The sequence below is a fragment of the Podospora pseudocomata genome, chromosome 4, assembly GCF_035222375.1.
Source record: "Podospora pseudocomata strain CBS 415.72m chromosome 4, whole genome shotgun sequence".
Classification (NCBI taxonomy): Eukaryota; Fungi; Ascomycota; class Sordariomycetes; order Sordariales; family Podosporaceae; genus Podospora; species Podospora pseudocomata.
Window position 1 is genome coordinate 48,991 of NC_085888.1, and position 14,791 is coordinate 63,781.

At 53.1% G+C, this 14,791-nt stretch overlaps 5 protein-coding genes across 5 annotated transcripts; 1 reads left to right on the forward strand and 4 right to left on the reverse strand.

Moving 5' to 3' along the window:
- Positions 1-413: 413 nt before the first annotated feature.
- Positions 414-2,218, forward strand: QC762_400110 (uncharacterized protein; the record flags this gene model as incomplete). Its single annotated transcript, XM_062889465.1, has 3 exons — positions 414-787; positions 841-1,625; positions 1,681-2,218. The coding sequence occupies exons 1-3, from the start codon at positions 644-646 to the stop codon at positions 2,216-2,218; spliced, it is 1,467 nt and encodes a 488-aa protein (XP_062742959.1). The 5' UTR covers positions 414-643.
- A 2,488-nt stretch (positions 2,219-4,706) lies between these two features.
- Positions 4,707-6,608, reverse strand: QC762_400120 (uncharacterized protein; the record flags this gene model as incomplete). Its single annotated transcript, XM_062889466.1, has 1 exon — positions 4,707-6,608. One exon carries the CDS (start codon positions 6,606-6,608, stop codon positions 4,707-4,709), a length of 1,902 nt encoding a protein of 633 aa, XP_062742960.1.
- Positions 6,609-7,109: 501 nt separating this feature from the next.
- On the reverse strand, positions 7,110-8,761 carry ARG4 (argininosuccinate lyase). Its single transcript, XM_062889467.1, has 3 exons — positions 8,617-8,761; positions 7,669-8,546; positions 7,110-7,612 (listed from the first exon to the last, which is right to left on the reverse strand). Exons 1-3 carry the CDS (start codon positions 8,663-8,665, stop codon positions 7,142-7,144), a joined length of 1,398 nt encoding a protein of 465 aa, XP_062742961.1. The 5' UTR covers positions 8,666-8,761; the 3' UTR covers positions 7,110-7,141.
- Positions 8,762-9,164: 403 nt separating this feature from the next.
- Positions 9,165-11,009, reverse strand: QC762_400140 (uncharacterized protein; the record flags this gene model as incomplete). Its single annotated transcript, XM_062889468.1, has 1 exon — positions 9,165-11,009. The coding sequence occupies one exon, from the start codon at positions 11,007-11,009 to the stop codon at positions 9,165-9,167; it is 1,845 nt and encodes a 614-aa protein (XP_062742962.1).
- Positions 11,010-13,003: 1,994 nt separating this feature from the next.
- ISU1 (iron-binding protein) lies at positions 13,004-14,736 on the reverse strand. The gene is made up of 4 exons (XM_062889469.1): positions 14,213-14,736; positions 14,035-14,114; positions 13,877-13,971; positions 13,004-13,614 (listed from the first exon to the last, which is right to left on the reverse strand). Exons 1-4 carry the CDS (start codon positions 14,352-14,354, stop codon positions 13,377-13,379), a joined length of 555 nt encoding a protein of 184 aa, XP_062742963.1. The 5' UTR covers positions 14,355-14,736; the 3' UTR covers positions 13,004-13,376.
- Positions 14,737-14,791: the final 55 nt, after the last annotated feature.

Genomic DNA, 14,791 nt, shown 5'->3' on the forward strand with positions numbered 1-14,791 from the left:
AGAATCACGAAAATTACACTGCATGAGAGATAGAGCAGGCAGGTGGCCCATCACTTGGGGAGCATCCATCATCTGATGCCCGGATCACTTCATCCGAGTCCTGGACCAGAAGGTGCACTTGGCTCATCTGTAGGACAATCTATCCCAGATAGTGCCACGGCATTGGGCCCAGGCCGTTACAGCAGTCGTCGCACATATAACACGCGGAATTAATGCCGGGTATGCGGCCATGTGCTACTCACTCTATGTAGAGCTGTTGATTTGTGGGCAACTGCCGGGCTTGGCGGCGGATAGATAGATTACCTGCCCTTTCTGGCCCATGATGCCAAATGGCCCTGTGATATCGTGTAGACGGAAACACGCGGTGAACTACCTATGCTTGCCTTGGTAGGTACTCGAGTTCCTGCAATGTTCCCAGGTATAAGAATGCCAAGAGGAGACCACGGTTGCCCACATGAGTTTCTCCTTGGCTACATCGATCCAGCTGGGCTACATCAATCTCTGAGCTGTCACGTCAAGCTGGTTGCGGTACCACAAAGTCTTGTGACTGCTATAAATTTTTCCTGGCGTCCAGTGTATACCTTATACGTCCTTATCATCGCCACATTTGTCGCACACACGGACGGGACGCACACCACGCGCGATGCTGACACCAATGAAGACACTTGTTGTCATGGCAATCTTTGCTGCCATCGCGGCAGCGAAGGAGCTTCCGGTGAATCTGGAGCTCAAGGCCGAGCTCTATGATAGTGGGATCCGCCACGAGCAAATCATGGCTCTCAAAAATGTCAGTTTCTGTCCTTATCAATAAATACGAACATCCCCTAACACAAGTCTAAGCGTGTCTGGAGTGAGTTCGAAGCCCAAGGTGCCTACGACTCCCGCCAGTACAAAAAGTTTTCCGTCAAAAAGGCCAGCGACTTCTACGCCTGCACCAACGGCTTTGCGACCTACATCCCCAACGACTCACGCTACAGGTTCAGGTGCAAGGAGCTCGACTTGTACGACTTCAAGACCCATGCCGAGCTAGGGAGCACTCAAGGAAGGGGGGCCGGATCATGGGGTTGGACCTCCCCTGACGGAAGAGAATTCGTCGCCATTGCCCAGCTGGACGGGACCTCGTTTGCCGAGGTGACCAAGCAAGGCAAGCTGGTGTACCTTGGTCGTCTCCCACAATACACCACTGCTGAACCGTCTTTGTGGAGAGAGATCAAGGGGTACAAGAGTTACATTGTTATTGGTAGCGAGGCAGAGAAACATGGAGTCCAGATATTCGACTTGGCCAAGTTGCTGACCGTTGACCCAGCGAGTCCCGTGGTCTTCTCCAACCAGAAGGACCTGGCAGGATGGTGGGGAGATGCCTTGCCTATTGGGCGATCGCATAATGTCTTGACCAACGAGGAGCTGAACTACGGTGTGGCTGTGGGATTCCAGCCCAGGAACTCGACATACAAGGCAGGGTTGTTGTTCTTCGACCTGACGGACCCTGCAAACCCAACCACACTTGGTGGGTCTGGTGCGGACGGCTATGTGCACGATGCCCAGTGCTTGGTGTATCGTGGTCCGGATGAGAAGCATGTTGGCAAAGATATCTGCTATGGGTATAATGAGGATGCGTTGACGATGTGAGTGTTTTTTGCCAAGTCTCGCACGGTTGGGAGGATCCTGACAGATCACTAGCTACGACGTAACCGACAAGAAGAACATCACCATCATATCCACCACCTCTTACGAAGGCGCCAGCTATACCCACCAGGGATGGGTCTTGGACACCCAGTGGCAACAATATATCATTGCTGACGATGAATACGACGAAGTCGACGCACGCGGTCCTGCACGTGACGGCTACCCCGTCTCGTACATCTGGGACATCAGCTCGCTCGAGAAACCGAAGCAGACGGGACACTACAAGCATCTGAGAAAGGGAATCGACCATAACCAGTTTGTCAAAGATGGCTTCTCGTACCAGAGCAATTACGCCCTTGGCATCAGCGTGCTGGATTTAAGGTCTGTGCCAAGAGATCCCACCGGCAAAGGAATCAAGGAGGTGGCATACTTTGACACATACCCCGAGGACGATCACCTTCCCGGTGGTGGAAATGTCACATTCACTGGCACCTGGAGTCACTACCCGTTCTTACCTAGCGGGTTCATTGTCATCAACACCATGGACCGTGGTGCATTTGTAGTGAAGAAGTCCAAGGGAGCGGCGTGGTAAAAGGTTTTGGTAAGTGTTGTTCGGTTACTAGGACATCTTCTATCAGGGATATGCTGGAAGAACATAGTGAATATCTAGATGGCACAGATGGATTCATGAGGTACAAGTCGTAAACTGCTAGCCAGTCTCTTGTCCCAAAGTTGTACCTGTTACATAACTACCCACTCTACCCTCCATGTTGTTCTTTTTTATCGCCCCCGCTTCTTCTCGCTTTCCCGCCGAGAAAAAGTCAAACGTCCAACGACATCCAACTCCCTCGACCCAATCATCTCAGACAACGTCCCGGGACAACAACCCCCTAAGCCCAAGTCGATCGCTTGCAACACCGGTTTGCACCCTTGGAAAACCACGCAACCGTCATCCACATGCTCTGTCCAATGTTCCTGTAACAGCTGTTCAAGTCGCCGCTTGGTTTTCCGCTGCCACCGCAGCCGGTAACCGAGCACCCATTTCCATAGCACGGTCCCGCGGAGCACGGGTCGTTTTGGAAGCCACGGTCGGACACGGCGATAATATGGCAGTCGTGGGCGATGGTGCTGGTCGGTTCTTGTGGCTCCTGTGTTGAGGGTAAAGATTGCAGTAAAATGACTCGGGACGTAAATAAGGCTCTCTAGTGCTTGGACATGGAGGTGAGAGCCAGTCTAGAGGGAAGGTTGACCGCTTACATACATGTACCACTCAGCCCATTGACTTGCATGTCTGGCATCTTGACAATTCCGTCGGTTGCAAAGCCGTGCTACCAAGACCGAACCGACAAGGTCCACCCAAATATGAGGCAGGTATGCCGAATTGGGGCTGAGGCACATCGATTTCTTCTCGCTTGTTCTAGGATTCAAAATAGTGAACTCGGTTGTATTACGCAACTAGGTATGCTGGGAGCCGCGTAAGTATCATTCCAAATCACCTCTAAAAGTGAGAATGCTGCCAGATTGAGAGAGTATATCAACTTGGTACCTATTGCGGAAATCGCTCCGTAGAATAACATCAACGTAAGCAATAGCCTCCTCTTTGAGTAACGTACATTATAAGCGAGCGACCAATATAAGCGAGCGACCACTTTTTCACAACCTTTATACCATTATCCTCAATTACTACACAACAATACTAGGAAGCAACCATAATTACATCCGAAATAACTGAATCAGACAATTCTGCAGCCTACTGGCAAGTACGTGCATTATGGCCAGGCTTGCCGCACACACCACAGCACCGAACCTTCGTATGAGCCCCCTGCACTACTACCATCCGGCTGTGTTTCTTGCACTCCCTCTCCACCCACGGCCTTCTTGTCCGGTAGATCGTGTGCATCCTGCACAGTAAGTAATCCTCCGAGCCGCACACGTTTTTTTTTGGCTCTCCGGCGCTTACTTAGTGCCTCGTTGGCCTTGCGGAGTGAAGTGTTCTCTGCACGTAGGAGAGCCACCTGGTGCATCACAGCCATTGTACTTTAGCAAGCTGGTCCACAGCAGCCAACATTGAAGTCGGGGAGCTATTTTGATGGTTGGCAATGCGAGTCTTAGTAAGCGTTGACTGCGAGTTAGCTTCTTGGGGGTTGTATGGTGTCTGGAAGACCCAAGGTTGTGGGGTGCCGGGCCGGGAGGTCGGAGGTGTTGGCATACGAAGCTTCACATCCAGCTTGGAAAGCACCCTCTCTGGATCGTACGGCACAAGGCCCTCTGGTAGTCGTATCTATGTGTATAACGCGTCTGGAGCTCTGGCTGGCGTTTGACGAAGTTGTGAGCCCAGAGCTTGCCAGCAGGAGGCGCACCGCGTTTGTTGAGCAAATAGTTGGCCATATCTTCCACACTACGCAGTCTTGGTGGAAAATATCGCGTACATAGCTCAATAATATATCGGACAATAGCTTCCTCTTCCGATTGAGTCAGCTTTTTCGAATTGGGTGTTGTATCGCGTCGTACAGGCCGGCTGGCGCGGCGGTGTCTAAGCGTGCTGCGATCGACGTTATACATCTTAACTGCAGCTGATACACTTAGATTTTTATCATTTTGAAGAGCTTCAAGGGCTAAGATTATATGGGCTTCCTCTGAAGTAGATGGCATTTTAGATTGTTGAGAAAATTAGGTTTGAGGGTGAGGTTACGCGTCGCGTGAAAAAAGTGGTTGCTCGCTTATATTGGTCGCTCGCTTATAACGTACGTTAGTGCTGACAGCTTCCTCTGATGGCCTAGCCCTGGTCCTTGCTGTGTGAGCTGAATAGGCTGTTAGAACACAAGTAGGTGGTTGAATCATGACAAGGCCTGTATCCACCATGTTAGTGAGGTTATTGCGGTTGCCTGATGTAGTTGTGTTTGCCTTGCCAGGGAACCGCAATTGCATCAAAACATGTCAGAGCGATATCTTCATTACTCGCAGCAAGACTATAATGAGATGGCTGATGAGCATTGCTATATCGGCACTGTGTTATTTTTTTTCTTCCATCCATATTCTGTCATTTAGTCATTGACCATCCCAGCCCAGTTGGGTTTCTTTTACATGAAGCTGTTAATAATCGTCACAGCCGTCGTGTACACCATCCCCACCAAGCCCAGTACCACCATGGCAAGATCTCCAAGTTTGGCAGCCTTGGTTTCGGCCGCCCCCTTGTAGTGAAGCCAGGCTGGGTAGACGTAGACGAGCGGAACGCAAGCCGCACTCCCGATAAGTGCGACAAACTTGTCAAGATTTCCTGTTCCCAGCACCGAGATGACTCCACAAAGGCAAACCATGGCGAAGCGGAACCCGTTCTTGATCCACTTTGTCTTCAAACTCTTCTTGCCTGACTTGCGTCCAAAGATCTTGGTTTCGAGGATTCTGAGCGCGGGAAACAGCTGAACCGGCGTGCCGACCAGGATGGCAACCGAGTACAGGAACTGAATCGCGTTGACAAGCTTTGAATCTTGGGGAAAGTTGTTGATGATTTCGATCTGAGTGTCCAGACCAAAGGTGGCATAGCACAGGGCGCCGACGCTTGTGAAAACGATAGTGATGATCAACATCACAACGCCAAGCAACCACTCGAACTTTTCCGGCCTGGCCATGCTCGATTGAATGGGCAAAATCAGGCCGATCCCTTCAAATGTGAAAATGGCCGACCCAACCATCATGGTGTACCTATCCGGGTTGAACATGACCACGCCCTTGTCCATCCCTCCCATATCCACCAAACTCGTGATATCATGCCAATAAATGTAGGTAACCCCAACCAGGATACACGCGTCCGCCAGCAATGCCGCAGGTCCCAGCTTGGAAATATTCCTGATCCAACTCAAAGGTACCAAAATCACCAACTGCAGCGCGATTAGTCCAGCCGTTGTGAAGCTCCTACTATCCTTCATCACCGCCTCGAAGAATGTCAACAAATTCTCCGCCACAAACACAATGCCCGCGCATACAAACCCCAACTGGCTCAGCGCGATACTCGCCAAAATCAGGCCCCTCATCCTGCCCCCGGCAACGGCATACCCAATCTCGCCATAGCCTCCCCTATACCTCTCCTTCAGCTCCAGTAGCAGGTGAAACGCCCACATCGAAATCGCCGACACCCCCACCATGGCCAAGCTGCTAAATAGCAAGCCACCATTGCTAAAGGCCTTGGGCAAGAACATGATCCCCGTCCCGACAAACGCCTTGAGCAGAGTAAAAAAAGTCTTGGTCATGCCGGCTCCCTCTCTCCCTTCTGCCTCCTCTTCTCTTTCCCGTTGCCTTTGCCGCTCCCTCGTCGTTGTCAAAAGCGGCCTCCTCTCCCCATCTTCATCTTCCGACTCGGACTCCACCGCCTCTTCGTCGCTGTCCTCCAAATCCTCACCCGCAAAGTGCCCGTACAAATTCAAAAACTCGACAAAGTTTCGCGTGATCGGCATTCGGGCAGCATAGAAGTCATTTGGTTTGCCATTTCTTCTTTTCTGGAGGAGATAGGCCCGGCGGAACCCACCCGGCGCTAACTGGTCGCCCACACTGAGGCCTTCCTCGGCGGCGAGGGAGCGGCGGTATTCTCGCGGGTTGTGAAAAGTGTTTGCGCGCCGGTGTACCGAGCCGGATCTGATCTGAGAGGTACCACCGGGACCGCCTTCGGATGCGGCGAGGCGGAAAAGCTCACGGTGGATGTCGCCGCCTTGGAGTTTGAGGGAGGATTCGGCGGCGGTCGAGTGGTTTTTTGTCGTGTTGGCGGTGCTGTTGGAGCGGGAGGTGGTGGCCAAGGCCGGTTTGGACTTGGGCGCGGGGAGGGTAGCGTCGAATTCGGCAGTGAAGCCGGCCGGCAGATGCTCTGCCACGACCTGGGCTTGCACATCGGCCTCGGGGAGAAGGTGCTCTCTGTTGGACTTTGCCGACGAGGACGATGTCGAGCGGTGATTGCCGGCCGAGGAGACGGAAGCGGTACGGTTTACGGACATGGTGACGTCTCGGTCATTCGGTCGTTATTTGGTCGTTCGCATATCGTCGCGGAGGCCCGCTCTGTGGTACTTTTTGGTTGCCAGGTTGAACAGAGGCAAAAAAACCGAACCATTCTCAAGAAGACGGGCACGTGGCGGGTACCTACGGCTCACAGCACGGCATGCAAAACAAACGTCAGGATCTGGGGGTCTCCAACTTCAATGATGTCACCAAAAGATGTTCGAGAAGCCCGCCACAGGTCCACGTGCCCAACATTGACCCCTATAGGTTTCAGATTAGGTATCAGCAAAATATTGGGCAAAGTAGTACACTATGTACCTGAATCGCCAGGGGCGCTATTCTTCATTGGTATCACAATCGGACTGCGCGTGGCGCTGCCCTGATTTATTTTCCCCCTTTTCCAGCGTTGGTAGGGTGTGGACTAAGTTGCACAGTGTTGCCGTTCTCCCCCCCCGGTCACACAAGCAGTAACCGAGGCTATCCAGTAGCTCGATTTATCCGTCGCGTAGTTTTCGGGTATCACCGTACAAGATCACTGCTGTTGCACAAGCTTCTGGATGGCCTCAATCTGCGCCAGCACCGAGGAGCTGCTCGTGCCACCGTACGTGTTCCTTCTCTCAACACTCTTCTCAAAGTCGAATACATCAGCAACGTCAGCCTCGAACAAGGGCGAGATCTGCTTGAAGTCCTCGAGGGGAAGCTTGGAGATGGCCACGCCAGCCTCCTCACCCCTGCGGACGATGGCACCGGCGATGTGGTGAGTCTGTCTGAAAGGCACACCCTTGCGGACGAGGTAGTCAGCCACATCGGTGGCGAGCATGTCGTCGGTGAGGGCAGCCTTCATCTTTTCAGGGTAGACCTTGAGGGTGGCAAGCACGCCCTGCATGATCCGCAGGCATGTAGAAACGGTCTTGATGCAGTCAATCATGGGCTCGACAGATTCCTGGAGATCCTTGTTGTAAGAGGTGGGAAGAGACTTCAGGGAGGCAAGGAAACCGGAAGCCTAGTGTGGTCGCATCAGCATTCTTCTTGGGATGAAAACCAGTTTGGAAAGCCTACCTGTCCCATAACTCTGCCAGCCTTACCACGGATGAGCTCCAAGCTGTCGGGGTTCTTCTTCTGGGGCATCAGACTGCTGCCAGTGCTGTAGGCATCGGCGACTTGAACAAAGCCAAACTCGGCCGTAGAGAAGAGGATCAGATCCTCGCTGAGGCGGGAGAGATGGGCCATCAACAAACTCGCCCACTGGAGAATGTCCACGACGAAGTCTCGGTCGGCGACACAGGCCAAGCTGTTTGGGTGGACCGAGGCGAAGCCGAGGTCCTTGGCCATGAACTCACGGTCAATGCCAAAGGGGTTGCCGGCGAGGGCACCGACACCCAGAGGGCAGGCAGATGTCCTCTCCTGCACACCCTTCAGGCGGTTGAGATCGCCAATGAGGAAGGTGGCGTGTGACAGGAGCCAGTGGGAGAAGCGCACTGGTTGGGCGCGCTGGAGATGAGTGTATCCTGGCATCAGGATGGGGAGGTACTCCTTGGCCTGCGCGGCCGTGGTCGCGAGGACATCCTTGAGGATAGCAGCAAGCTGCTCGAGCTGTTCGCCGGCCCAAAGACGCATGTCAACACCGACCTGCTCGTTTCGGGAGCGACCAGTGTGCAGCTTGCCAGCAGCCTTGCCAATGATCTCGCCCAGGCGGCGCTCATTGGCCGTGTGGATATCCTCGTCTGACTTGACATCGATAACGAACTTGCCCTCGGCCCACTCCTTCTCGACCTGCTGGAGGCCGTTGACGATTTCGCCGAGCTCCTCGTCGGAGAGGATTTTGAGCTTGTGGAGGGCCTTGGCGTAAGTGATGGAGCCGTGGATATCGGCCTTGTAGAGCACCCTGTCAAAGGAAAGGGACTCGTTGAACTGGAACATCAAGTCGTCGATGGCCTCTATTTGTTCGAATGGTGTTAAGCGCGCAAACAACACAATGGCGAGACAATGACAGGTCAATGGGCTTACCGGTAAATCTGCCACCCCAGAGGAGCGTGGGGGTCTGCGTGGGAGCCATGGTGTGCGCTGTGTGTTGTCTGGTAATGTTGTTCGCAACCGGAGCTCTTTGTCGCAAATAAATCGTCGCACCAGGAACCTGAAAGCTGGAATGATTCACACCTGGAAAAATGCGGTGGGGTCTGCCCCGAGCGATAAGCACTGATCGCGGGGAACAACCCACAGCGCATGCAGCTAGGCGTCGGCGCTCCACGTGATGATAAGGCAAGGTAGTAAGCCGCGATGTGAGCGTTGCACTGCAACCTAATCTTGCTGGGCTTCTTGGGAAGTTGGAGTTGTGATGCTGAAATCTTGATGTTTGTTCGGGGTTTCCCTTGGACCTACGGAACTCTTATCCCAGCCTTGTCGTCGAGCTGAGCTCATCGCCATGTCCACTGTTAAGCTAGGGGCAGCTCGAGCGTCACTTGCTTGGCAGACTGTCCGTGGGGCACTGGGCGTTGCTGGTCCTGACATCCCGTGACCCGTCTAAGTCAAAAATGAATCCCAAGGGTATTTATGATCTAAAACAGCATCCGTATCACCTCATCTGTGTTGTTCCTCAGACTGCCGTGGTTCCATCCCGACTTGCCCACGACCATCACACATCCCTTGACAGCTTCCACCGTTCGCTTGGACAGTTCAAAGTCAACAGCCAGATCATCTTGATACGCCATTGCTCTGACCGGCACTGTGTTCGCCTTCAACTGGTTCAAGTCGTACAATGGCTCCCAATCTGCCTTGCTCGCTACCAAATCATTTGCATATCTGAACTCCTCGGGCATCAAACAGGGGAGCACCATCTCACCCGAAAAGTAGAGCCTCTGGCCTTCCGCAGCATGTTTCCCCTGAAGCCACCCATTGTATTCCTGATGCCTCTTCCCAACCCTCTGGGCCGACCACTCCGATGCCGTATCTCCATTATTGCAATAAATCGCCTCGTGCAAGACCCCGTACAACGGCCTTGAATGCAGCTTGAACCCCTCCAGCTTTGAAAACTCTTTCAAGACTTCCTGCGACGGGACGAGCGCATTGTTCCTCACCAATTGTCCATGCAGCTGGCCCACAAAGTCATGCACCGCCTCCAGCCCAGAGTCGCCTCCGATAAACTTCCTCCCCAAGGTCAGAAACGTCTGAGCTGTCAGCTTTCTCTTCGATCCATCCGGCAATTCATACGCTGCCCCCCTTGACAAAAGGGTGTTGTATACCTCCCTCACCAAGACCTCATCTTCAGGGTAACGCTGGTAGTACCTCTGATTCGACCTCCTTATCCCGCTATACAACGCCTCATAAACCTCGTCCGGACTCCCAATCGTCACCGGCGCCAGTCCGGCCGTCAAATACACCTCTGCCAGCGACCCAGGGAGAAACGATAGGTAGGTCAATGCCACCCAACCGCCGTATGACTGTCCCATCAAGGTCCATTTTAATCCATCTCCGCCATTGCCGTTCGTGGATGAGAACGGGTATAAGTGCTCCTCTAGACACAACCTCACGGCTTCTAGGTCCCTCACAATATTGTCTTGCCGAAACAACGATAAATAACCGGCCGCCCCAGCAAAATCCCCCGTGTCATTGTAGGCCTTGACAGTCGCGCTGTCAATCTTGCTACTCTGCCCTGTGCCCCTATAGTCGGCGTACAGAACGACATACCCCTTCTCAATCAACATCCTGTTCAACGCTGGCGATCGATCATGCGGGTTCTTATCCCCTGGTCCGCCGCAAAGGAACACCAAAATAGGACTGGCACGACACGCGGGGACCCAGCTGTCGAATCTGTCCCGCTCGTGGGTGTCGTATACGAGCTCAGCGTGAATATTGATTTGCCGGCCCGAGGGCTTGTGGTGCTCAAGCGGGACGGTAAAGTGGACAGTCCTGATTTTGAACTCCTTATCCAGATTCACACAGGGGCGTGGGAACTGGACGATAGAGGCGGGTCGGATGTTTCTCCATGACGGGCGATTTCCCTCAGCTTCTGCTCCAATGTAGGGCATTGCCAACCGTGGTTCAAGTTTCGTCCCTGGCTCAATGCTGTCAGAAAGGGAAATCCCCGAGTCACTATAATCGTCAGGGGACAATGGCGCCTTGATTAGAGAAAGCGAATGCTTTATCTGATAGTCCTCTTCGGACTGGGAGCTGCCGCCGTCAGAAAGAATGTTGACGCTGCTACCGCTGTATTCCGGATTCAAACTGGACCGTTGAGGCGACGGTGAAGGTGATGATGTAAACGGCTCGTTTGGTGTAAGTGTCGGCCTCCACCACCTCCAACGGACCTTATAACGTCCCCTTCTGCCTTGCTTATTTACCATCCTCTTGTCCCCATCTTTGTCTGATTCCTCCTCGTGTGGTGAATTTCTGTGGAATTTCATGGTGATGGTCAAAGAAGTGAGTCCCCAAACTCGGTATATAGTGGGGATCCCAACTCTAGTAGCGGGTTGTTGGTAATAAAGGTAGATGAATGGAATAATGCAGGTTTGGTCAACAAAGAGTGTTGGTCAACAGGTGTATGTATTCTAGGAGGGTCAAATGCCAAAAAGATGCTCGAGTTGGACTTGGTGCTCCCAAATAACACCACAAAAGTACCAACTATCACATGGGGTGAACAAGGTAAAAGGACACCATCGTGACGATGGCTTCTGGTGTCGTCTTGTACTCTCAGCCTCGAGCCTTGTATCACCACTTTTTGCCCCGAGGGGAAGTTCTCTCGTTGGCGCTACCTCACCGTGCATTGTGCCGTTGTTGCGAGGATGGTGGTAAGACGGCGGCTAGCACCACTCACGCACCCACACCCACACCCCTACCTAGCTAACGACCCCGGGGTTGAGTGGGATGGGTGGATGGGACCATCCACATCACCAACTTCGAGGCAGGGGCTCCGTTTCTTTTGGCCCGATTCAACAGCACGGAACAGACCGGGGGGCCGGGGTGGACCCAACTGTCGGGACGCCTCTGCCTCGCGTGTTCGGGTGTTGGTGGTGAGATACCGAGTAAGCCGGGGTTTAGCATGTATACTAGATGTCTAATAAACTCTGGGCTCGTTCCGGGACCCAATGCGATGGAAACGGTTGCATCGGCGCACTTTACACAAACACCGGCCCTTTTCGTAGCCGTTGGCCCGTGGCTTTTCCTTTGTTTCATTCATAGCGCCCCCGGCCCCAATATCCGAGCCATCACATCTCACATTGGCCCTGACAGACAATTGCCGAGGTCTTCATGGGAAGAAAATGGGGGAGGGTGGGATAATGGTGGCCTTGTTCTGGTGTGGGAGGTGTACAACGGACCAAACAAATAAGCCAGATGGGATTGGTACTGGCTTCGCGTGGGACTCGAAAAAAGCTGTCACAAGAGTTGCCGGACGGGAAAGATGCATGCGGTCATGCTAGTACAGGCGGTGGCACAAACTCTCTTGTCATCCTTTTCTTCACAGCCTGTCGAGAACGAGGCCGGAGGGTTTTTTGTGTGCCGTGACGTGGTGACCTCTGTGTATCCATCTCATGTCCCTGTCGGGAGTCATCACCAACATCGTTGCTGGTTGGGATGGTGAACCTCTTTCTCACTAGGGTAACACATAAAACACTAGCAAGTCACCGGACCAACCCTCTGACCTTGGCCTGCATGGTGCGAGCTGACAAGAGACCAAGCGGGCGGCGGGAAAAGAGCCTCTGCGAGGTTCGGTACCCTGACAATTGGTTGTGGGTGGCGTAAGCGAGTCCTCTTGTCCCACCTCCTTGACCGTTCTCGAATGAAACCCTACTTTTTATTTCCTTCGTACCTACCTAGCCAGTGCCTCTCGCCATCAAAGTGGCCGACGTGGCTCTCCCGATGGTCGCGCAGCTCACCGCCTCAAGCAGAATCTCGTTGCATAGGTATGTAGTCTGGAGCTGCTACGCGAGTGATGGATGGTTCATTGGACGTCTGGTTAATTTCCTGTTCTTGTTGATTTTGCTTATTTCTTCTCCCGGGGCCCGACTGGGCGTCCACGACATGTCTCGGGAGCCGGGTACTGTACCCCAATGATCTGATGGTGAAAACTGCTGTGTTAGAAATGGGAGGGTTTTCTTCCCGAATCAGGTGCCGTCGAAGTCTGTTATCTCCTTCGGCATATCCCGGTCCGATGCGGCAAGGCGCTCTGCACAACAGCACACCCCATCAATGCATATCTGGCAGCGGACAGGACATGCGTTAGTACGACATGATTTGAGATTCGTCAACTGCTGTGCTCGTCCAAGGAGGGGCACGTGGGTGGGGGTTTCATGAAACGTCATGGGCGCCTCAAAAGACCGACGATGGTCCGCGTCCCAGCTCGAGGCATCATAACAGTGCTCACCGTCGGTCAGGCTGGAACAGGAAATACCCTCCAAGACCAAAAGATTAGACAGGGACAAGAGTTGATGAGATCTTATTTCCGGACATACTCCAGCTACGATCAGAAGATTCCCGTTGCCGTTCGTAATAAAGCCCCAGCAAAAACTACAAACTCCGGCCGTACTCCGCTATGAGGGGGCGTCCCACTCCATACATGTACATACGCATGCCAAAACATTTGTTGTCAACGCCAATCTCATAAACGCGGCAAGCAACCCAAGAACAAATGCTAAAAACGAAAACCTTGGCATAAAACGGCCACCAGCACAGTCAATGCCCTACCATCCTTCAGATGATGGCGAGCTCGGCTGTTCAATCCAAAATCTTTTGCGGTCCAACAACAGTACTACATCCAAGCATCAACCAATACTCTAAGCGGCAACAGACTCCAGAGTGGCGCCTGTCCCGGCAAGGTTTGTTGGCTTTACTTGCGGGTTCTTCTTGTAGTAGTTATTGATAGCAGACTTGATGGCGTCCTCGGCAAGCATGCTGCAGTGAAGCTTGACTGGTGGAAGGCAAAGCTCCTTGGCAATCTCCGTGTTCTTAACCTTGGACGCTTGATCGAGGGTCATGCCGCGGACGAGCTCGGTAAGGTAACTGGAAGAAGCACTGTGACACTATCAGCATCCATACGCCCACGCCCAATCTCTCATGCTTGTCGTATAGCTTCGCCGGTCCCCAAATTCACCGTCTGAATCGCCGAGATGGGGCTTGTTCCAGCGCCACGGCGCTACCGAAGTGGTCATTCCGGGATCGAGCCGCCTCCACGTCGGCCCATGCTGTTTGACTTGTAGCCTCATCTCTCGGATTCTCGGACTTGGATGACGAACCGAACCCAGAATTTGTCGAAAAGAGGAAGAGGGGTGCTTACATGGCAGAACCACAGCCGAACGTCTTGAACCGAACATCACTGATAACTTGTGTCTCGGGATCGACCTTGATATGCAGACGCATAACGTCACCGCACTGTTCACAGATCCATAGTTAGAATGCCTCCAGAAAACATTATACCCGTAAGAGACAACATACTGCAGGCGCACCAACTAAGCCCTCACCAACGGACTTGTCCTTCTTGTCTAATGTGCCGACATTTCGGGGACGCGAGTAGTCTGTGACGCAAAGCGACAGTATGTCAGTATTTCCGAGCCGAGCGCGGGAGAGGCAGGAAAAGGGCGATATCGACGTTGTTAATTAGGGAAATACTCACGGTCAATCACCTTTTCGTGGTACTGGCGTGTCGCAGGGCGCGAAACAATCGGGGCGAACTGGCGGGCAACGGGGATGGCAACCGGGCGCAGGGACTGGGCGAGGAGACGGCCACCCACGGCGCGGGCTGTTCTGGAAAGCATGGTGTTTGTTGTATTGTGTGCCGGGGTTGATTCGGGGGATCTGATAGGAAGTAGTCGTCGTAGACTTGATATGGAATGGACGGAATATCAGGTGTTATTTGCGTTGATAGAAATGGAGGGTTGAAATGCTTCAAAGAAAATTGATTTGAGGGCGAAAGATGGAAATGCGGGACTTGTCCATGATGACTGAAGGGGCGATTCTCCCGCGGCAGAGTGAAAAAGAGGGTGGCCCAGGCTTGCTTAACAGATAGGTGGCTTATCGCGTTAGATACTGGTCACAATCTGTTAGTGAGACGCCGCCAATTCCATTTCTTGATGCAACACCAAGCGTCATTCCGACGTCGCTGCAGCTGTCGAGTGGGGAAGGGCCCATCCCCCCGCGGAGATAAGATGATCAGATTACGGAGACCGAGCCAGCCATGACCATCGAATTGATG

Excerpts from the sequence above, each read along its gene's own strand:
- ARG4 (XM_062889467.1), bottom strand. The coding sequence starts at position 8,665 with ATGGCTCCCACGCAGACCCCCACGCTCCTCTGGGGTGGCAGATTTACC. Across the intron at positions 8,547-8,616 it reads CTGGGGTGGCAGATTTACCG|AGGCCATCGACGACTTGATG; the intron begins GTAAGCCCATTG and ends TCGAACAAATAG. Across the intron at positions 7,613-7,668 it reads CTGGCAGAGTTATGGGACAG|GCTTCCGGTTTCCTTGCCTC; the intron begins GTAGGCTTTCCA and ends CGACCACACTAG.
- ISU1 (XM_062889469.1), bottom strand. The coding sequence starts at position 14,354 with ATGCTTTCCAGAACAGCCCGCGCCGTGGGTGGCCGTCTCCTCGCCCAG. Across the intron at positions 14,115-14,212 it reads CCACGAAAAGGTGATTGACC|ACTACTCGCGTCCCCGAAAT; the intron begins GTGAGTATTTCC and ends TTTGCGTCACAG. Across the intron at positions 13,615-13,876 it reads TTCGGCTGTGGTTCTGCCAT|TGCTTCTTCCAGTTACCTTA; the intron begins GTAAGCACCCCT and ends ATAGTGTCACAG.